General features: G+C 38.8%; 3 protein-coding genes across 3 annotated transcripts; 1 reads left to right on the top strand and 2 right to left on the bottom strand.

Moving 5' to 3' along the window:
• Positions 1–9851: 9851 nt before the first annotated feature.
• Positions 9852–10886, bottom strand: LOC132953178 (ATP-dependent DNA helicase PIF1-like). The gene has a single exon (XM_061025707.1). The coding sequence runs from the start codon at positions 10884–10886 to the stop codon at positions 9852–9854; it is 1035 nt and encodes a 344-aa protein (XP_060881690.1).
• Positions 10887–13977: 3091 nt separating this feature from the next.
• Positions 13978–15689, top strand: LOC132953283 (uncharacterized). Its single transcript, XM_061025807.1, has 2 exons — positions 13978–14143; positions 14246–15689. The coding sequence occupies exons 1-2, from the start codon at positions 14060–14062 to the stop codon at positions 15563–15565; spliced, it is 1404 nt and encodes a 467-aa protein (XP_060881790.1). The 5' UTR covers positions 13978–14059; the 3' UTR covers positions 15566–15689.
• Positions 15690–16276: 587 nt separating this feature from the next.
• On the bottom strand, positions 16277–16713 carry LOC132953192 (uncharacterized). The gene has a single exon (XM_061025718.1). It carries the CDS (start codon positions 16628–16630, stop codon positions 16277–16279), a length of 354 nt encoding a protein of 117 aa, XP_060881701.1. The 5' UTR covers positions 16631–16713.
• Between the last annotated feature and the right edge of the window lie 23 nt (positions 16714–16736).

Raw genomic sequence — 16736 nt, 5'->3', positions numbered from 1 at the left:
TAAGAAGTGTGTGAAGTATCTTGTTTATTGGTTGTGAATACCCATAATAAAAGTTAAAATACAGTGAGTTAACTGTAACTTACACTACCCATTGTGTATGAGTAGATAATATACAGTTTAACATGACATTTTGATAGAAAAAAGTCCAATTGAACAACATTATATAATATAATTTAACACAGAATGTTAACCAACAACAATAAAAGTACCTATTGTATTTGGTTTGCAGTCTAGTAAAGCATCAAACTGTAGCCGCTGTGAAATAATAAACACATGTGATATTTTAATGCACACCGTAGTAAAAGTTGATGAATTAAATAACGTTTGAAATAAAGTGAGATAATTGTAACTCACACTAACTACAATTGTGTATGAGATGGCAGTTTAACGTGACCTTTTACCACACATTAGTAGTAATATTACACTGTAGTGTATAGGGTGTACAGTGTACATATTTTATTTTAATCAAAGTTAAAGAAAGTATTGAAATAATCTTAACATTGCTAACAGATGTGACACATGTTCTTAAATGATAAAATACTTATCCAGTAATGAGTCAAGTAATACTTTGTGTAGTAGTAGTATTAAGAAAATGTAAATTCATGTAAGAAAACGTCAAGCACTCTGTTTAGGTTAAGTCAATATACCCGTAATAATTTTAGTTAATGTATTAAAATAAGCTTTACCCAGTGTTTAATATCCAATTACAATGTTGTAACGTGCCCCAGTCAATAGGATTTGAAAGATGATGGAATAAATGTAAATCTCGAGTCTTTAGTATAATATGTTTGATTTTATTTAACTTTTTCAACTGTGATAGATTATGTAAAAATTACTCTAAGTCCAAATATACGGATGAAACTAGCGAGATGTGACAATAGTTCTGATGACTGCTCCTAAGCTCGTTGGTTGTTCGTCTGATGAACGCTTGTCCCTGAGCTCTCCTCGATGGGTCTGTCCCTGTCCCTACTTATTTCTGGATAACCGTATATGGTCATCTGTGTCCTCGGCACGCGCTCGCGCCTGACAGGAAGTTGAACATATATATATGCTATTATTGTACACGCACGGTGCTTTATTCCATAATACTCACGATTTTATATGGACATTTTATGCGAGTTATTTATATAAGTAGTCATATATAGATTGACGCATGCCGTTCATGGTCGCGCGCTCGTTATTCGTTTGTACTACTACACACGCAGCGCATACGCTATTACTATTACTATTAATGATACGCGGCGCGTACTATGATATACGATTATGTATACGCATTTACACCACCTAAATTAGTGTTATATTTTTAGGTAATACGGCAGCGCATCTGCTAGTTTTATTATTAACGTAATTATTACGCGGTTCTTACTATATACGATTACTTTGATCTACCGCTCTTTTAGGTTTTATTTTTAGATAAATAGTTAAAATGTCACAGCTCGCTACACCTCACCACCCTTTCAAAGGTTTTTGTAGGGCTACAATTTGTAGAACTACAAAAAGCTTTAAAATTTAAATTTTACATAGATTATACAATTTACATAGATAATGTTTACAATTTGTTTACATTATACATAGTTACATAATTCAATAGTATATAGATAAAATGGTTAATTATTGTCTTATTATGACAATTTACATGATAATAATTATTTAGTTACATATTTTTTTTATTATTACTCGAATAGAGTATTACAATTGATTAGATTTATATTTTTGTTAGTTAACATAATATATTATTTAAATACAATAAAAATTGTTATTAGTAATTTGATTAAAATAATTTGAATAATTTTTTATAATTGATAAAATGAATAAATGATGATTAAAATAATAGTACAATGATTATACAATTACAATATAATAAATTATGTTAGTATACATATATATATTTGATTACAATAAAATAATAGTTAGTATTTAAAATCTCCATTGGTATATATGGGACCAGTATATATTTTGTTTATATTGGATTATATTATATTATTAATTATCTTTCGTAAAATAGTAAATCTTTTGCACTAGGTACAATATTAATATATCTGGCCAAATCCAAACAAATTGGATTTGCCAAATCTCTGAACAGCAGTAACGCAATTGAATAACGAAGCATACAAGTAGTGTTTAAGACACTATCTGAAAAACACTATATTAAGTCAATCCCATATTGTAAATGATCAAAATGTATATCAATGTGATATCATGACCTTTGTTACAGAACCGTAGTACATACCTATTTATTATGTTTAGTAGTATACTTGTATGTTGCTACAAAAGAGTTGAATGTCATTGAGTTAAGTTATTAAATCAAGTTTGAAATACACAGTAGGTACCTACATTAAACTTATGGGAGTACACGACAGTAATAGTGACAAAGTGTTGACGTCCACCATAATAAAATGTATACTCACCAAAGACGGCACTGCTGTGTGCAACAGACGGTGGCGATGTGCATTTTCTACAGCGTAGTCATAATCCGGAATAAAGTGCCTTGAACACACCTTGGAAGTGTGGTTCACAGCAAAACCCTGGGCCACCACAAATGCCACCCACTCAAGACGACGACGCACGTCGGTTGGAAATCTAAAGGTGACATATTATTGATTTTATTACATTGATATTCATTGACGTGTTGTGTGAAATCGTAAATACCCGTGTATTGAAACGCCGTTGATGTCGTCCACGATTCCGCATAGAATGCAGCGTTTGACCATATTGAATAGCCTAAAGACATCACGAACAGGTTATAGTAAATTTATCAGATTTATTTATATAAGTAAAAAGTAAAATATACTAAATAGTAAATAATATGAAAAACTCGTTCAAAAAAAAAAAAATCGTTGTAATCGAATATAACGACGGTATCAGTCTGTTATCAGTGTTGATGTATTTTTAGAATTAATAGGTATACACCTTACATTGTAGTGTACGTAAGAGAAAATAGGAAAATGTGAAAAATGACATACCCAGCTCGTCGTAGCACACCTAACTGTTTGCGTAAAAATATGCTAAAGCGACTAAAAACATGTCATAAAAAAAAATAGTCACCGCAATGGTAACGCGCCGAAACGGCCAACGGGCTTACGTCGATCAGAGCAACTGATAATTGTCAATACGAATGCGGCTATAAAAAAGTTAAAAAGTACAATGAAACTGCGGTGTCAAAAACAAAAAAAGCGACGTGGTCAAAATAACGGAAAACCATGTGTGTGTAGGTAGTTAAACGGCACACGCTACCGCCTGTGTGCGGAAAAGGTAATCTGAATATTATAATGCCTATCTTGACTTGTACTCACTGGTATGAAAAGCGCCCAAAACAAAGCACACCAAAACACAGAGAAAAGCTCTAAACAACAAACTCTAACACTTTATAGTTTTTTCTGTGTTCGTAAATGTGCGTTGCGAGAGCGCCGGTCACAAGATGACGTTAGATGACACGGACGCGCACCGCGTCGCTAAAGTTGTCCCCCGCACACCACCACACCACCGACGACGAATGCGTATAATCATAATCTACTGGTCATACTGTAACAACTACGTGGTATTGCAGTGATATATTGCACACACACACACACACATACCCACAAACACACAATATACACATTACACATACTTATGTATATTAATTACGCAAAACAACCACAACAAATATTATAGTGTGTATATTCACGGACAACATTGTTGAAAGCACATACTGCTCGTAGGTAGCTATTGAATCAACTCGACCAACTATCTCGCTTTAAGCTGTAATATAAAAAAAAATTGTATTAATGACTAATGAATAATATATTTTAACCTAAGCAATAAATACCGAAAAATACCTACCTATGTGAATTAATAAATCCACACTTCTAAATATATAATAATATAGTCCATCATTTACCAACTGACTTCCCTGTTAATCGATATATATATATATATATATGTATAATATGTCATAATATAACGTAGTCAAATATAATAATTGTATATAAAGTCAACAGCACATATTATTGTGTAATAGCTTAAAAATACAAACTACCTACATACTGTATAGGTACATTTATAATATGTTGTCGTATCATACATCTGAGTTAATTTTACACGTAAATACACAGGCACACTAATGATTATCAATTATCATTCTTAATTACTATTCCATAATTACAAATTACCTTTCGTTGAGTGTGATAGCAAAAGATAAATTACGAAAAAAAAATTCCAAATTAACACGGCCGCCGCAAATTATCTTCAATCCCGGCGTCCGGCATCGAAACCACGACCCCCGGGTCATCCGCACCGACATCGTACCTACTTACCTACCTACTGAGTTGATAACTGGTGTCGAATCTATGACTCTTAAGCCGTTTCAACGTCCCGGCGAATGACGAACGCGGTCCCAGCGTCCGCAGAAGGCTTTTGAGCCAGCGATCCCACCGCTTTGGGCAGCGGACGACCGGCTCCGCCACCCTCAGACGTCGAAAACGCGATATTCGCGAAAAAAAATCGAACCCTCCGACGCACGTATTTATGCCTGTAATAGTAGTACCCACTCGACGGCGGCGATATGGGCAGTCGGCTCTCGGCGTCGTCCCGCGGCCTCGGGACTCGTCCCGGAGGAAGTACGGCCTATAGATTTAGCGGGGAACGCGAATAAGGGGCAAACGGGGAGGGCAGACCACTCGAAAACGGCTAAAACTCGAATTTTGAAAAAAAAACGTAAAATGTTGGTTAAATACGAATATCACGATAAGGCGAAAGCGATAGCGAAAGTTAAATACCGAAAAAAAAAACGCGAAAAAAAAATTCCGAATTAACACGGCCGCCGCAAATTAACTCCCGGCGGCCGGCATCGAAACCACGACCCGACGCCTTACCTACCTCCCTACCTACTGAGTTGATAACTGGTGTCGAATCTATGACTCTTAAGCCGTTTCAACGTCCTGGCGAATTACGAACGCGGATTCGACGTCCGCAGAGGGCTTTTGAGAGGGCAATCCAACCGCTTTGGACAGCGGACGACCGGCTCCACCACCCTCGGACGTCGAAAACGCGATATTCGCGAAAAAAATATAACCCTCCGACGAATGTATTTATGCCTGTATATAGTAATACCTACTCGACGGCGGCGATATCGGCACTCGACTCTCGGCGCCGTCCTGCGGCCCCGAAAATCGTACCGGTGAAAGTATGGCCGCGCGCGGCCTATAAATTTAGCGGGAAACGCGAATAGGGTGCGAACGGGAAAGGTGGACGCCTCGAAAAGGGCTAAAACTCGAATTCTTGAAAACAAAGGCAAAAAACGTGCGAGAAAGCGGCGGACGTAAAGCGCGTCTTCTCGGCCGCGGAGGGTGGGCCGGGAAAAAAGTATGGCCGCGCGCGGTACGTAAATTTAACGGGGAACGCGAATAGGGTCCAAACGGGGCCGCCCGAGGACCCCCGGGGGGGTAAAACTCGAAAATTTGCAAAAATTTTGAAAAAAATCGCGAAAAGTGATAAGAAGGAGTGATAACGCGGGAGACCCGTTTTCCATCCACAATTCACTAAGTCAGTACGAAAAATCGCCACAGGCTGCGCCACACGGGTCTTCGTTATATACTATAAGACTAGCTCTCCGAGCGTCGCTGGGGGAGACCCCCAGACCCCCCGTGGTTGGTGAGGAGTGTTGTCGATGTCGGATGCCGCAGTGGTCTTGTGGTCTGGTCGTCAACCGATGTCGGAGAAAAGTGGATAAGTGATAAGGATTTTGGATTGCTGATAAGGATGTTGGATTAATGATAAGAATGGTGGATTTGTGAGAAGGATAGTGGATTAGGTAACCGGAGAGCTGTAAGTTTTTTACTGCCTTCAAAAACGCCAAATCAAGTAATAGAATTCAAATATTTCGGATAATCATAGAGCCACCTCGATTTATTTGGGGTCTAGCGGGTCAGTCACCTACCTCGACGTTGGACTTATATGTCTCGGCAACAGGTATGCAACGTTCAAAACGTGAAACGTGAAAAAAATTGTAAAACATTTCGGGGGTCCATGAAAATCATATAGCCGCCGTCTTTTTATGGGTGTCTAGCAGGTCAGTCACCTCGAATAACGTTCGCCGTAGTAATAAGGGTAGGCTATCCGACTTCGTCGGATAGCGGACAATGTGCGACGGCCGGTTCACGTCGTCAGGTATGCAATCCGACTGCGTCGAATCGCGGACAACTTTAATTACTGTCACCGAAAACGGAAAATTAAGTAATAAAATTCAAAACATTTCGAGCTTCTATGCAAATCATATAGCCACCGTCTTTTAAGGGTGTCTAGGAGGTCAGTCACCTCAGTGGTCCGAGTAGCAGACAATATGCGACGGCCGGGTCACGTCGTCAGGTATGCAATCCGACTGCGTCGGATATCGGACAGCTTTCTTCACTGTGAAAAAAAAAAGTAAAACATTTCGGGCTTTTATGCAAATCATATAGCCACCGTCTTTTTAGGTTGTCTAGCAGGTCAGTCACCTCAGTGGTGCAGGTAGGCAATCCGACTTCGTCGGATAGCGGACAATGTGCAACGGCCGGGTCACGTTGTCAGGTATGCAATCCGACTGCGTCGAATCGCGGACAGCGTTCATTACTGTCACCGAAAACGCAAAATTAAGTAATAATTTACATGAAAAAAATTCAAAATATTTCGGGCGTCCGTGCAAATCATTTAGTCGCCGTATTTTTTTGGGTGTCTAGCAGGTCAGTCACTTCTAATGACGTTCGCCGTAGTAATAAGTAATTGTTGTCGTTATAAGTAATAGTCGGTATTTTGGCGGTATTTTGTCGAAGGCGGGAATTTTTGAAAATCATGTTTGCGTGTGTATCAATCAATGTCGATATAATGTCAATTAATCAATTTGTTACCTGCATGGGTTACCTGCGTTGACAATTAACTGCGCCGACGTCCCACAAACCGTTCTTAAACATCCGACTGCCGTCCGACGGACAACACGTGAGTATATTTTGTATTATTAATTTAATTTTTTTTTTTTTAAACGTTCACCGCAGATCGCAGGTATTTATCAATCAGTATAATGTAACACATGCTTTCCGTCAGAAAATTAAAATATTTAATGTTTAAACTTAGATTTTTTGTAAGCACCTGTCCACGCTTTCCGGCAAAGTTGTTAAATATCTATACTGTGTCTACGTTGCACAGGTCGGGGAGACCAATATAGAAAAAACAAATATATTGCGCTGACATACTGTAAATGTTGCATCTTTTTTCTTTTTAGAATGAATTATATAAAGATCAACTTCAATGCGGCGGTGCAAACACTAAACATGAGCACCGCCGCCCCTGCACCGCCGGCCGAGACCGCCGCCGCCGCGCGCCACCCGCCGGCCGAGACCGCCGTCGCCGCACGCCGCCCGCCAGCCGAGACCGCCGTCGCCGCACGCCATCGCCATCAACCGCCGCGAAAGGCACCCCCCAAACGCCGTAAGTACATAGGTGATAGGAAAATTTAAAAGTTTACTATTAATTAACGCCTACATCGTGTTTCAGGATGTTATAGATGCAATAAAATGGGGCACACGGTCCGGCAATGCCTCGGTGAGTGTATATCGCATTTTCATAATAAAATAAAAATTAAATTAATAACGTTTGTTATATTTATAGCCCCACAAACACCTAGGAGAGCACCAGCCACACAACGTGGAGGGTTGAGTTCCGTTAGGGTAAGGCCGCCACGGAGTCTGAGTGCAAGGTCGACACGCACTCAGACTCCCGGTCCCCAACCTATCGGAACATCAACCCCGATGGCATCAACCGTAAGTAATATTTTTAATCCTAATAGTGCTAAATAAATACAAAATTGTAAGATATGAATGCACACATGTGGTATTGGAGAGACCACAGTTAGTTGTGAATTTGAGAATACCTTTTAATGCCATGTTTAATTTGTTTATATAAATTGTAGACGTTGTATGAATCGATGGCTGGTGGCTCGTGTGATTCGGCGTTGCGGCAGCTGGAGGCGTTGATGATTTCAACACCGTAAGTAGTCAATTGGATAATTTTTTTGTAATGCCATTATCCTAACAATATTTTTTCCTCTAATATTTTTCAGATCTCATGAATAAAAACTTTTTTTTTTCACATGTCTTGTTTTTATTTCTTACCTTGATATAATAATCATGGTTAACACATTAGTTAATAGTAGTAATATTAGAGTATAATAATATGAGTAGCCTATGTGTTAGATGTACACTATATGTTTACTTGTGTAATTATGTATTTGAATAGTTTGTGCCATTGGTAGATGTGTATCACAAAAATAGGTAGTGTAATACAAAGAACACCAACCAATACTGATGTGTCATTATAATACGGTGACGATACAAATAAAACTTTAGGCTATGAAATATAAGTCATGATTCGCCTTGCAATATTATTTTTATTCTTACATAGACGTTACAAATTATTTACAAATTACCAGTAATTCTAAGTGATGAGAGGTAAAATAGCTTATAGTGTAATAGGTAGGTAATAATAATAATAAGGTAGCTAGTAAAATATTGATGATACAATTAAAACGTTACCTATCACAGTAAAAATAATACAAACATAACAATACAGTCTACTTGAAACTAACTGATATTTGGACTATTATTTAAAATAATTCATACTGATATAAATCACAAAGTTCTTGACATAGGCGTTTAAATGTATTATATTATACAAACATTGTAATGACAATTGGTGGTCAAACACCAATAAAATATTGAATATAATTAACTATACATTACAAAGTAAAAACATATGTAAAAAGTTACTTAATATATTAATATAATATGTACAACAAATCAATAACAGATATTTAGATTGTTATTAAAATTTATTCATACAGACATGAATACCAAAGTTATAGAGAGCTAAATATAAAGCTAGAGTACTATAATAACAATTAGTGGTTGAATACCAAATTATCTTATATGGTACATTGGTACAAAGTAAAAAACAAATGTAAAAAGTTTCATAATAGCATAGTATAACAAATATAAATACAATCACAGTATAGGATTGTGAATGCAATTTCAACTATAATAATATTATATTAACAGATATTTAGATTAATATAAAAAGTTATTGCAAATTGTGTTTAAAATTTAATATTATATAAGTAAAAGTAAAAATTATATAAGTAAAAGTAAAAACAAATTTAAAAAGTCACTCATACAGACATCAATATCAAATCCATTGTATGATATTAATACTAACAAAACATATAAAAAGGTCAAATAATTTAAACTAACGTTAGAAAGTTACATAATATTATTTAAATGTTTTTTTACATTTCATTACATTGACCATGTATTTTGAAGTAGGTATAAATAAATAATTATTGATATAGCGTAAATTAATTATTGACAAATGTATGTGTGACTGTACAATATTATAAAATCCTAACAAACCGTTTGACATTAGTTACGAATACACCTTTGAGTATTCGCATCCAGAGAGACCACGTGGAGGTTGTCAAACTTTCTCTCCACATCACCTAGACTTGAACATCTGGTGTGACGCTAGACTTGATCATTGAGCGTCACCTAGACTTGATAATCTAGCATCACTCAGATTTGAACATCGAGCGTCACCTAGACTTGATCATCGAGCGTCACCTAGACTTGATCATTGAGCGTCACCTAGACTTGATCATCGAGCGACACCTAGACTTGATAATCTAGCGTCACCTAGACTTGATAATCTAGCATCACTCAGATTTGAACATCGAGCGTCACCTAGACTTGATCATCGAGCGTCACCTAGACTTGAACATCGAGTGTCACCTAGACTTTATCATTGAGCGTCACCTAGACTTACACTTACCATTGTCAACACATATTGCATTACAGAACTTCCCTGTACACAATGTTCTTGGTGACGAATCGCCCGCTATCATCGGCGTACATGCCAACTCTCACGGACTGTGCGTTTCTCACCCTCGAAAACGCTACGTACAGCTGCCCGTGCGTGAACACAGGCGACGTCAGTAGCAAACCTACCCTGTCGAACGTCTGACCCTGCGACTTGTTGATAGTCATGGCGAACGACAATCTCACCGGGAATTGAAGGCGCCGCAGTAAGATGGGCAGGTCGTCCTCACCGCTGGACGTGAGCGGTATCTTGGGCACGACGAAGTCGTCGTCCTGTGCTTCACCGCCCAAAATCCTAGCCTTGAAATTGTGACGCCGCAGTTCGGTGACCACCAACCTCGTACCGTTGCACAGTCGTCTCCTCGGGTCGAGATTTCTGAGCAACATCACGATGCACCCCACCTTCAACGTCAGCCGGTACGGCGGCAGGCCGTCCGGTTCCAAGCTGTTGAGGAACTCCGTGGGAAAATTGGCCACTTCGTCGGGATCGTCCGCCATCATGGTGTCGACGGCGGTGTAGGTCATCTGAGCACCGTCGACGCGCTCCAGCACGTCCCTGTTGACACCTCTACAGTCTTCGTTGGTGGGACACACAACGATTCTCCGAGCGAATTCGTCGACGTTGGCCAACGACATTTGCTGCGGGTACACGAAATCGATCAAATCATCAACGTCGCATACCATTTGCCGCGGGATTTGCACGGTGTTCGGAACGCCGTCGACCGCGGGCAGTCGGCCGTTGCCGAGCTCAAGCAACCAAGTCGCAAAGTCCGCGTCGTGGTCCGCGCGCATGTTCTGGACCAGATTGAAGCGCTCCATGACGCGCCAAAGACCGTTTTCCTTGATCGACGACATGACGATCTCGGCTCTCGTCCCTCTCCGGACCACGGGCAATATCTGCCTGAAGTCGCCGGCGAACAGCATGGTTTTACCGCCGAACGGTAATTCCGATGCCATGACGTCCCTGAGCAGGCGGTCCACCACCGTCAGTTGCAGTCCCGGCGACATTGGGGCTTCGTCCCAGACGATGAGCGCCGCGTTGCGTATCTTCTGCGCTCGCTCGGACTGCATGGTGACGCTGGACGTCGAGTCTTCGGTCAGCGTGCCGAAAGGCAGTCCGACCGTCGAGTGTACGGTCATGCCGCCGTCCATGAGCGACGCGGCGATACCGGTGAACGCCACGCACAACACCTCCCGCTGCGGAGGTCGGTGCCGAAGCGCCCATATCAGGCATCCGTACAGCGTCGTTTTTTCCGGTACCCCCGGGTCCGTCGACGAAGAAAGTTTTCGCCACCTCGCGTTGGTCGTCGACGGCCGCCATCACGCGGTCGTACACCGTTCGCTGTTCGGCGTTCAAGGCGTCTACTTGTGGGGCCCACCGTGCCGCCGCGTCTATTGCCCGGAACAGCGCGTCGTCCTGCAGCGGTTCCAGTAGACGGGGGTCGGCGAGGGGCAGACCGTAGTCGCCCGGCGATTTTCGGTGTACACGAAGTAGATCCTCGATGGCCGCCAGACACGCGGCCCTCGCGCGGTCGACGTCTTGGAGACGGCGGTTGAAGTCCTCCATCATGTTTGCTTCGTTCGCCTCGTACAACGCCAGCAGGTTTGAGGGCTCGCAGAACACCAGTATAGTGACGAACAGATACCGCAGCTGCCGCGGTGTGTCCAACGTCGCCGATTCCGTCAAGCAATCCCGCCACGCTCGGTCGTCTTCCAATAATCCGAGTGCAACGGCAGCCGCCGTGAATGTTTCGTGAACGACCCCGTCCACCGTCCTTATGTCTTGAAAGGACTTCGGGCCTCTTCGGTTCAGAAGTAGCAATCTCAGGTGGAAACGGTCCCGGTCCAGTGGGTTTACTATGTACATCCGAGCCAACGTAACGTTTGCCATCCGAATCCGCCGCGGCAACCATTGGGTGACATTTCTTACGAGTACGTTTTCTTGATTACGTGGCATCTGCCAGGTGTAATGCGTCGGTATTTCTTGGTACAAGTATTGTCGAGCATTCACGTCTGTTGTGTTGAGCGCGAAGAACTGCGTGAGTTTCGTACTACGCACAGCTTGGTTCTGTAGCCGTTCTTCTGCTTGGCCCGGCGCAAAGTACACGTTCTGACGACCCTCCAGGTGGACAGGAAGTCTGACGACCGTGTGACTCTTGCCGTGCAATTTGTACGAAAACAACCGCCAGATGCCTTCTGGTGGGCTGACATATCTTGAGTTTACGTAACTGAAAATTAATATTGAAAAGATAACTAACAATGGCTCTATAGATGATACCGTCTGGTGTTGTGATTGGTATTATTATTATTATATAATTCAAGTAAATGTAATTTATTTTTTGTTCTGTAGACACATAGCATTGCATTACAATGTGCATTTGACGAAGAATCCCTACAACCGTTGAACGGTGTTTAAACGTTTGCCATACAATAAATGTGACTGATATATTATGATGTTTTGATAAATAAATGTCGTGAAATGTCAACTCGAGTAGCTAAATATAATCATAGTGGACGTCTAGTCTAGTGACATAAAAGTTATAGTTATATAAGTATACAATTTAATCTATAATTTACATAGTTGGTATTAGTATATTAGTAGTATATTAGGTGATCAAGGTGATAACAGTGTACACATAACATATTCAAAATTTAAATTATTATTATTATTATTATTATATTATATTATATTTTAAAATTTGTATCAGGTGGAATACATTATAACTGTATAATATTATTTAAGAATGGCAAAGCTGTAGGACTGTTAATTTATGCCAACGAAAATAACAATCCATAAAAGCGTGTTTCACATTGCCGAGGTGTTGAAGTTTACAATTTGAGACAGTATATTATGTGATCACGGTTAAACTTAGATCAGGTTATAAACCAAAATTTATATCTATTAGGTACGTTAGTTAATTGGTGTACTTAATGTCATTGATGTTCAGTTCTGTATGCAATGTAATGTGTATAAACAACTTGAATGAAAAAGCATAAAATAACAAATTTAATGTAATAATAATAATACCTAAAGAACACACATTAAATGTTAAGTATATAATATAGCTAGTATACAATAGTAAAAAAACTAAAAGTTATCGGTAAACGATTACAAGTACCCTAAAAACCTAAAAAATAGTGAGTAAAATAATTCATACACACTGGACACACTGCTAAAAATGACACATGCATAAAATATTGTTATATGCTAATAATGATGGAATGATAATAATTTTCAATGTAATACCTATAATAAAAATCTATCAAGAATAATGTAGACCACCTATAGAACTCTCTGTAGAAGTACATAATATAAGGTACAACCTACATATTAATTAATATATAATATTATAAAAATCTTAAGACACTATTAAATCATTTATTAATTAACTATTTATTTAATTTATGTTTAATACTGTATGCAATAGAATGTTTATTATACACAGCTTGAATGAAGATACATGAAAAAAAGGATTAAATGTAATATAAAATTATAAAATTAATATATAATATTATAGAAACCTTAAGACACTATTAAATCATTTATTAATTAACTATTTATTTAATTTATGTTTAATACTGTATGCAATAGAATGTTTATTATACACAGCTTGAATGAAGACACATGAAAAAAAGGATTAAATGTAATATAAAATTATAAAAATTACACTATTGATGGGAATTATTAAAAATTAATAAATGATTTATTAGTTAACTATTTATTCAATTGATGCTTATTACTGTATAATAATAATAGTTTATAAATGTAGAAGTTCCTAAAGTTTTGCTCAACTGAATATTCTTATTAAAATGTAGAAATGTTTTCATAAAAAAGTAAAGTTCTTTAATCATTAAAATTTTAGTTTTTAGCCAATGTCAAACCAAAGTAATTTTATTATTTCAAACTAAAACGTGTACATATTTAAAATTAAAAACAAAACAAGAGTAATATACTCTATTTTTCGAGAGTTGACCCACTCGTCCGACGAAAACCGGTCGCGGCCGCGCATGCCACCGCTCGTTTGAGCGCTGGTGGCGATTGTCGCGGCGGCAGCTGGTGCCAACATACTACATAGTGATTGCATTCACAACGTTCCGACGCTACCTCCGCGAACGCGCACTCCTCCCAACGATTTTGATTTCATTCTTTTTACGTTATTTTTTCATCAATATAATTCGCTATGGACAGTAGTGATGATCAGGGAATTGAAGGCGTAGCAGAATTACCATTAGTATCACCAATAAAAAAGAATCAACGCGGAAAAGTGAGTATATAATTATTATCCTATTATAATATGAAATACAATTATTATAGTAAGTTATAACATACATTTTTTTATTTAAAATTTTTCTTTTTTTTCTTTTAGATTGTTGGTTCACGTGAGAGGTTACTCATTGTCAATATGTACAAGGCAAACATTCAGAAAGATCCGAATATGTCATTGAGGCAAATGAGGACGATTATTTCAAAAGAAATGGGCATTGGTGAATCAACAGTACACAGAACCATAAAGGAATACAATACAAGTAATACGGTGAAATCTCCTAAACGAATCAAAGTAAGAGCACAAATGACAGATACATTCGACGATTTCGCACGGAATGCAGTACGTAGGCACGTACACAGCATTTGGTTTCGACGCGAAATCCCTACTTTAGATAAAATATACAAAGTTGTGTCCGATGATAATCATTTGCCAACAGTATCGCGTAGTACAATATTTAAGTTGTTGAAAGAATTAAAATTTCGTTACGTTAAGAAAGGTCGTAATAGTGCTCTAACTGAAAAAACCGAATTGATACTCTGGCGAAGACGCTATTTAAGATCGATACGTAGTTTTCGTGAGGAGGGTCGTCATATATACTACTTAGACGAAACCTGGGTGAATGCTGGTGACTGCCCTAACTACGAATGGCGTGATACAACAATCACATCTCACCGTGACGCATTTTTAAAGGGAATGTCGACCGGTTCCGTAAATCCGTCTGGAAAAGGTAAGCGTCTTATTGTACTACATATAGGGTCCGAAGACGGTTTTGTTGACAATGGATTATTGTGTTTTGAATCCAAGAAGAACACCCGCGATTACCACGACGAGATGAATGGCCAAACATTTTGCGAGTGGATGGAAAATATTCTACCTCGGTTAAAAGACAACTGTGTTATTGTTATGGACAATGCGTCGTATCACTCGGTTAAATTGGACAAAGCACCAACATCGTCTACAAAGAAGGCCGATATTATACAGTGGTTAGAGGATAAAGGGGAAGTGGTGGACAGAACTATGATAGTACGAGAGCTTTTAGACGTCGTAAAAAAAATTAAGCCACTAAATGACAAATATGTTATTGACGAAATCGCCAAAGCACAAAATAAAACTATTTTACGATTGCCACCATACCATTGTGAACTGAATCCGATTGAGCTAGCATGGTCATCGGTTAAGCATCATGTCAGGATGAACAACACAACGTTCAAACTACCTGATGTAAAAAATCTTTTGATAGAGGGCATACAAAGGGTTGATGCTGATATGTGGAAGAACTTTATCAAACACACAACAACGGAAGAAAATAAATTTTGGGAAATTGATAACATTATTGACGAGGTGTTTGAAGCGGAGACACAAAATGTTACATTAACTGTTGGAAATACATCTTCTGAATCAGAGTCTGACTCTGATTGACCCATTTTTTAAATTTTTTTGTAATTATTTGTAATTTGTTTTTAATACCTATATGTTTTTTTTAATATGAGCATTTTTTAAATTTTTTTGTTATTATTTGTATATTTGATGAAATCAAAATTAAACATTTTATATTACGTACATTATAATCGTAATTGTCTTCTTACGTATCTGTACAACATACCTTATATTATACTTATAATATTATAAACAGTAAGTATTTTGGTTAAGTAATACATTGAATACAGTGTTAGGGTCATATTGAATTTGCAGCTGCCATGCGTACCGTACAACGTATAATATAATAGACGTATAATCGTAATTTTCGTAACAATGATTTTGTAACATTCTGTATACATGGCGGCAGCTGCCTACTACGAAAAGCGCCGTCGGTCGCCGAACACCGCCGACCAATCACAGACCGCCGGTCTGCTGCCTGGGGGGTCTGAACGTTCCGGCGGCTCAGTATGCATGCGCGGAAGTGGGTCAACTCTCGAAAAATAGAGTATACAATGGAATAACAACAAATGTAATTAAGTAACAGAATTTCTAAATTTAAGATTTTTATGTGAATTTTAAAAATTGTCCAATTTAATATTTAAAATTCCTGAACATATAAAGTAGTAAACACACTAAATAAACATACAATATACTATTATAATGATTATACCTAAATTTAGAAATATGTAATTTATAAAATTAAGTTAAGACTCACTTGGCAATCTCATCCTGGTCCTGAACTTCCAACGTCACACGGTCGTGTCCCTTGTATATATACTTGTAGATATACATGACACTCTTTATGGACGTGCATATCTCGACGTTGATGTGCGCGTCATACTTGGCCAGAAGGTAAGGGTTGTACGGCACTACACACTCGTTACCAACCTCACGACCTCTCACAAGTACCACCCGGCCGTCATCCGGTCGGCGGTACTTTGGATATCCGCCGTCCGCAACGTACACAGTCTCCTCTGCGTACGCTTTCGGGAAATCTTTGGAGCATTTGTTGTCCACCATGCACGGACACTGTGGATTGACTGTTCCACACGGCCCGTGGATCATGTGAGACTTGACGCAGTCGTGTAAGCGCCTGTCGATTGCGGGGTCCGGCAAGAAGGCGCAAACCACGTCGTCCACGTCCTCGGCCGTGCGGAACTTACAGTCCTCC

This window comes from Metopolophium dirhodum, unplaced genomic scaffold, assembly GCF_019925205.1.
Source record: "Metopolophium dirhodum isolate CAU unplaced genomic scaffold, ASM1992520v1 scaffold1, whole genome shotgun sequence".
Lineage (NCBI taxonomy): Eukaryota > Metazoa > Arthropoda > Insecta > Hemiptera > Aphididae > Metopolophium > Metopolophium dirhodum.
This window is presented reverse-complemented; position numbering and strand designations above follow the sequence as displayed.

What these genes read in the sequence shown, in the direction of transcription:
- LOC132953178 (XM_061025707.1), bottom strand. Translation starts at nt 10,886, where the DNA reads ATGTCGCCGGGACTGCAACTGACGGTGGTGGACCGCCTGCTCAGGGAC.
- LOC132953283 (XM_061025807.1), top strand. Translation starts at nt 14,060, where the DNA reads ATGGACAGTAGTGATGATCAGGGAATTGAAGGCGTAGCAGAATTACCA. An exon ending in AAAAGAATCAACGCGGAAAA is followed by an intron (nt 14,144 to 14,245) that starts GTGAGTATATAA and finishes TTTTTCTTTTAG; the next exon opens with ATTGTTGGTTCACGTGAGAG.
- LOC132953192 (XM_061025718.1), bottom strand. Translation starts at nt 16,630, where the DNA reads ATGATCCACGGGCCGTGTGGAACAGTCAATCCACAGTGTCCGTGCATG.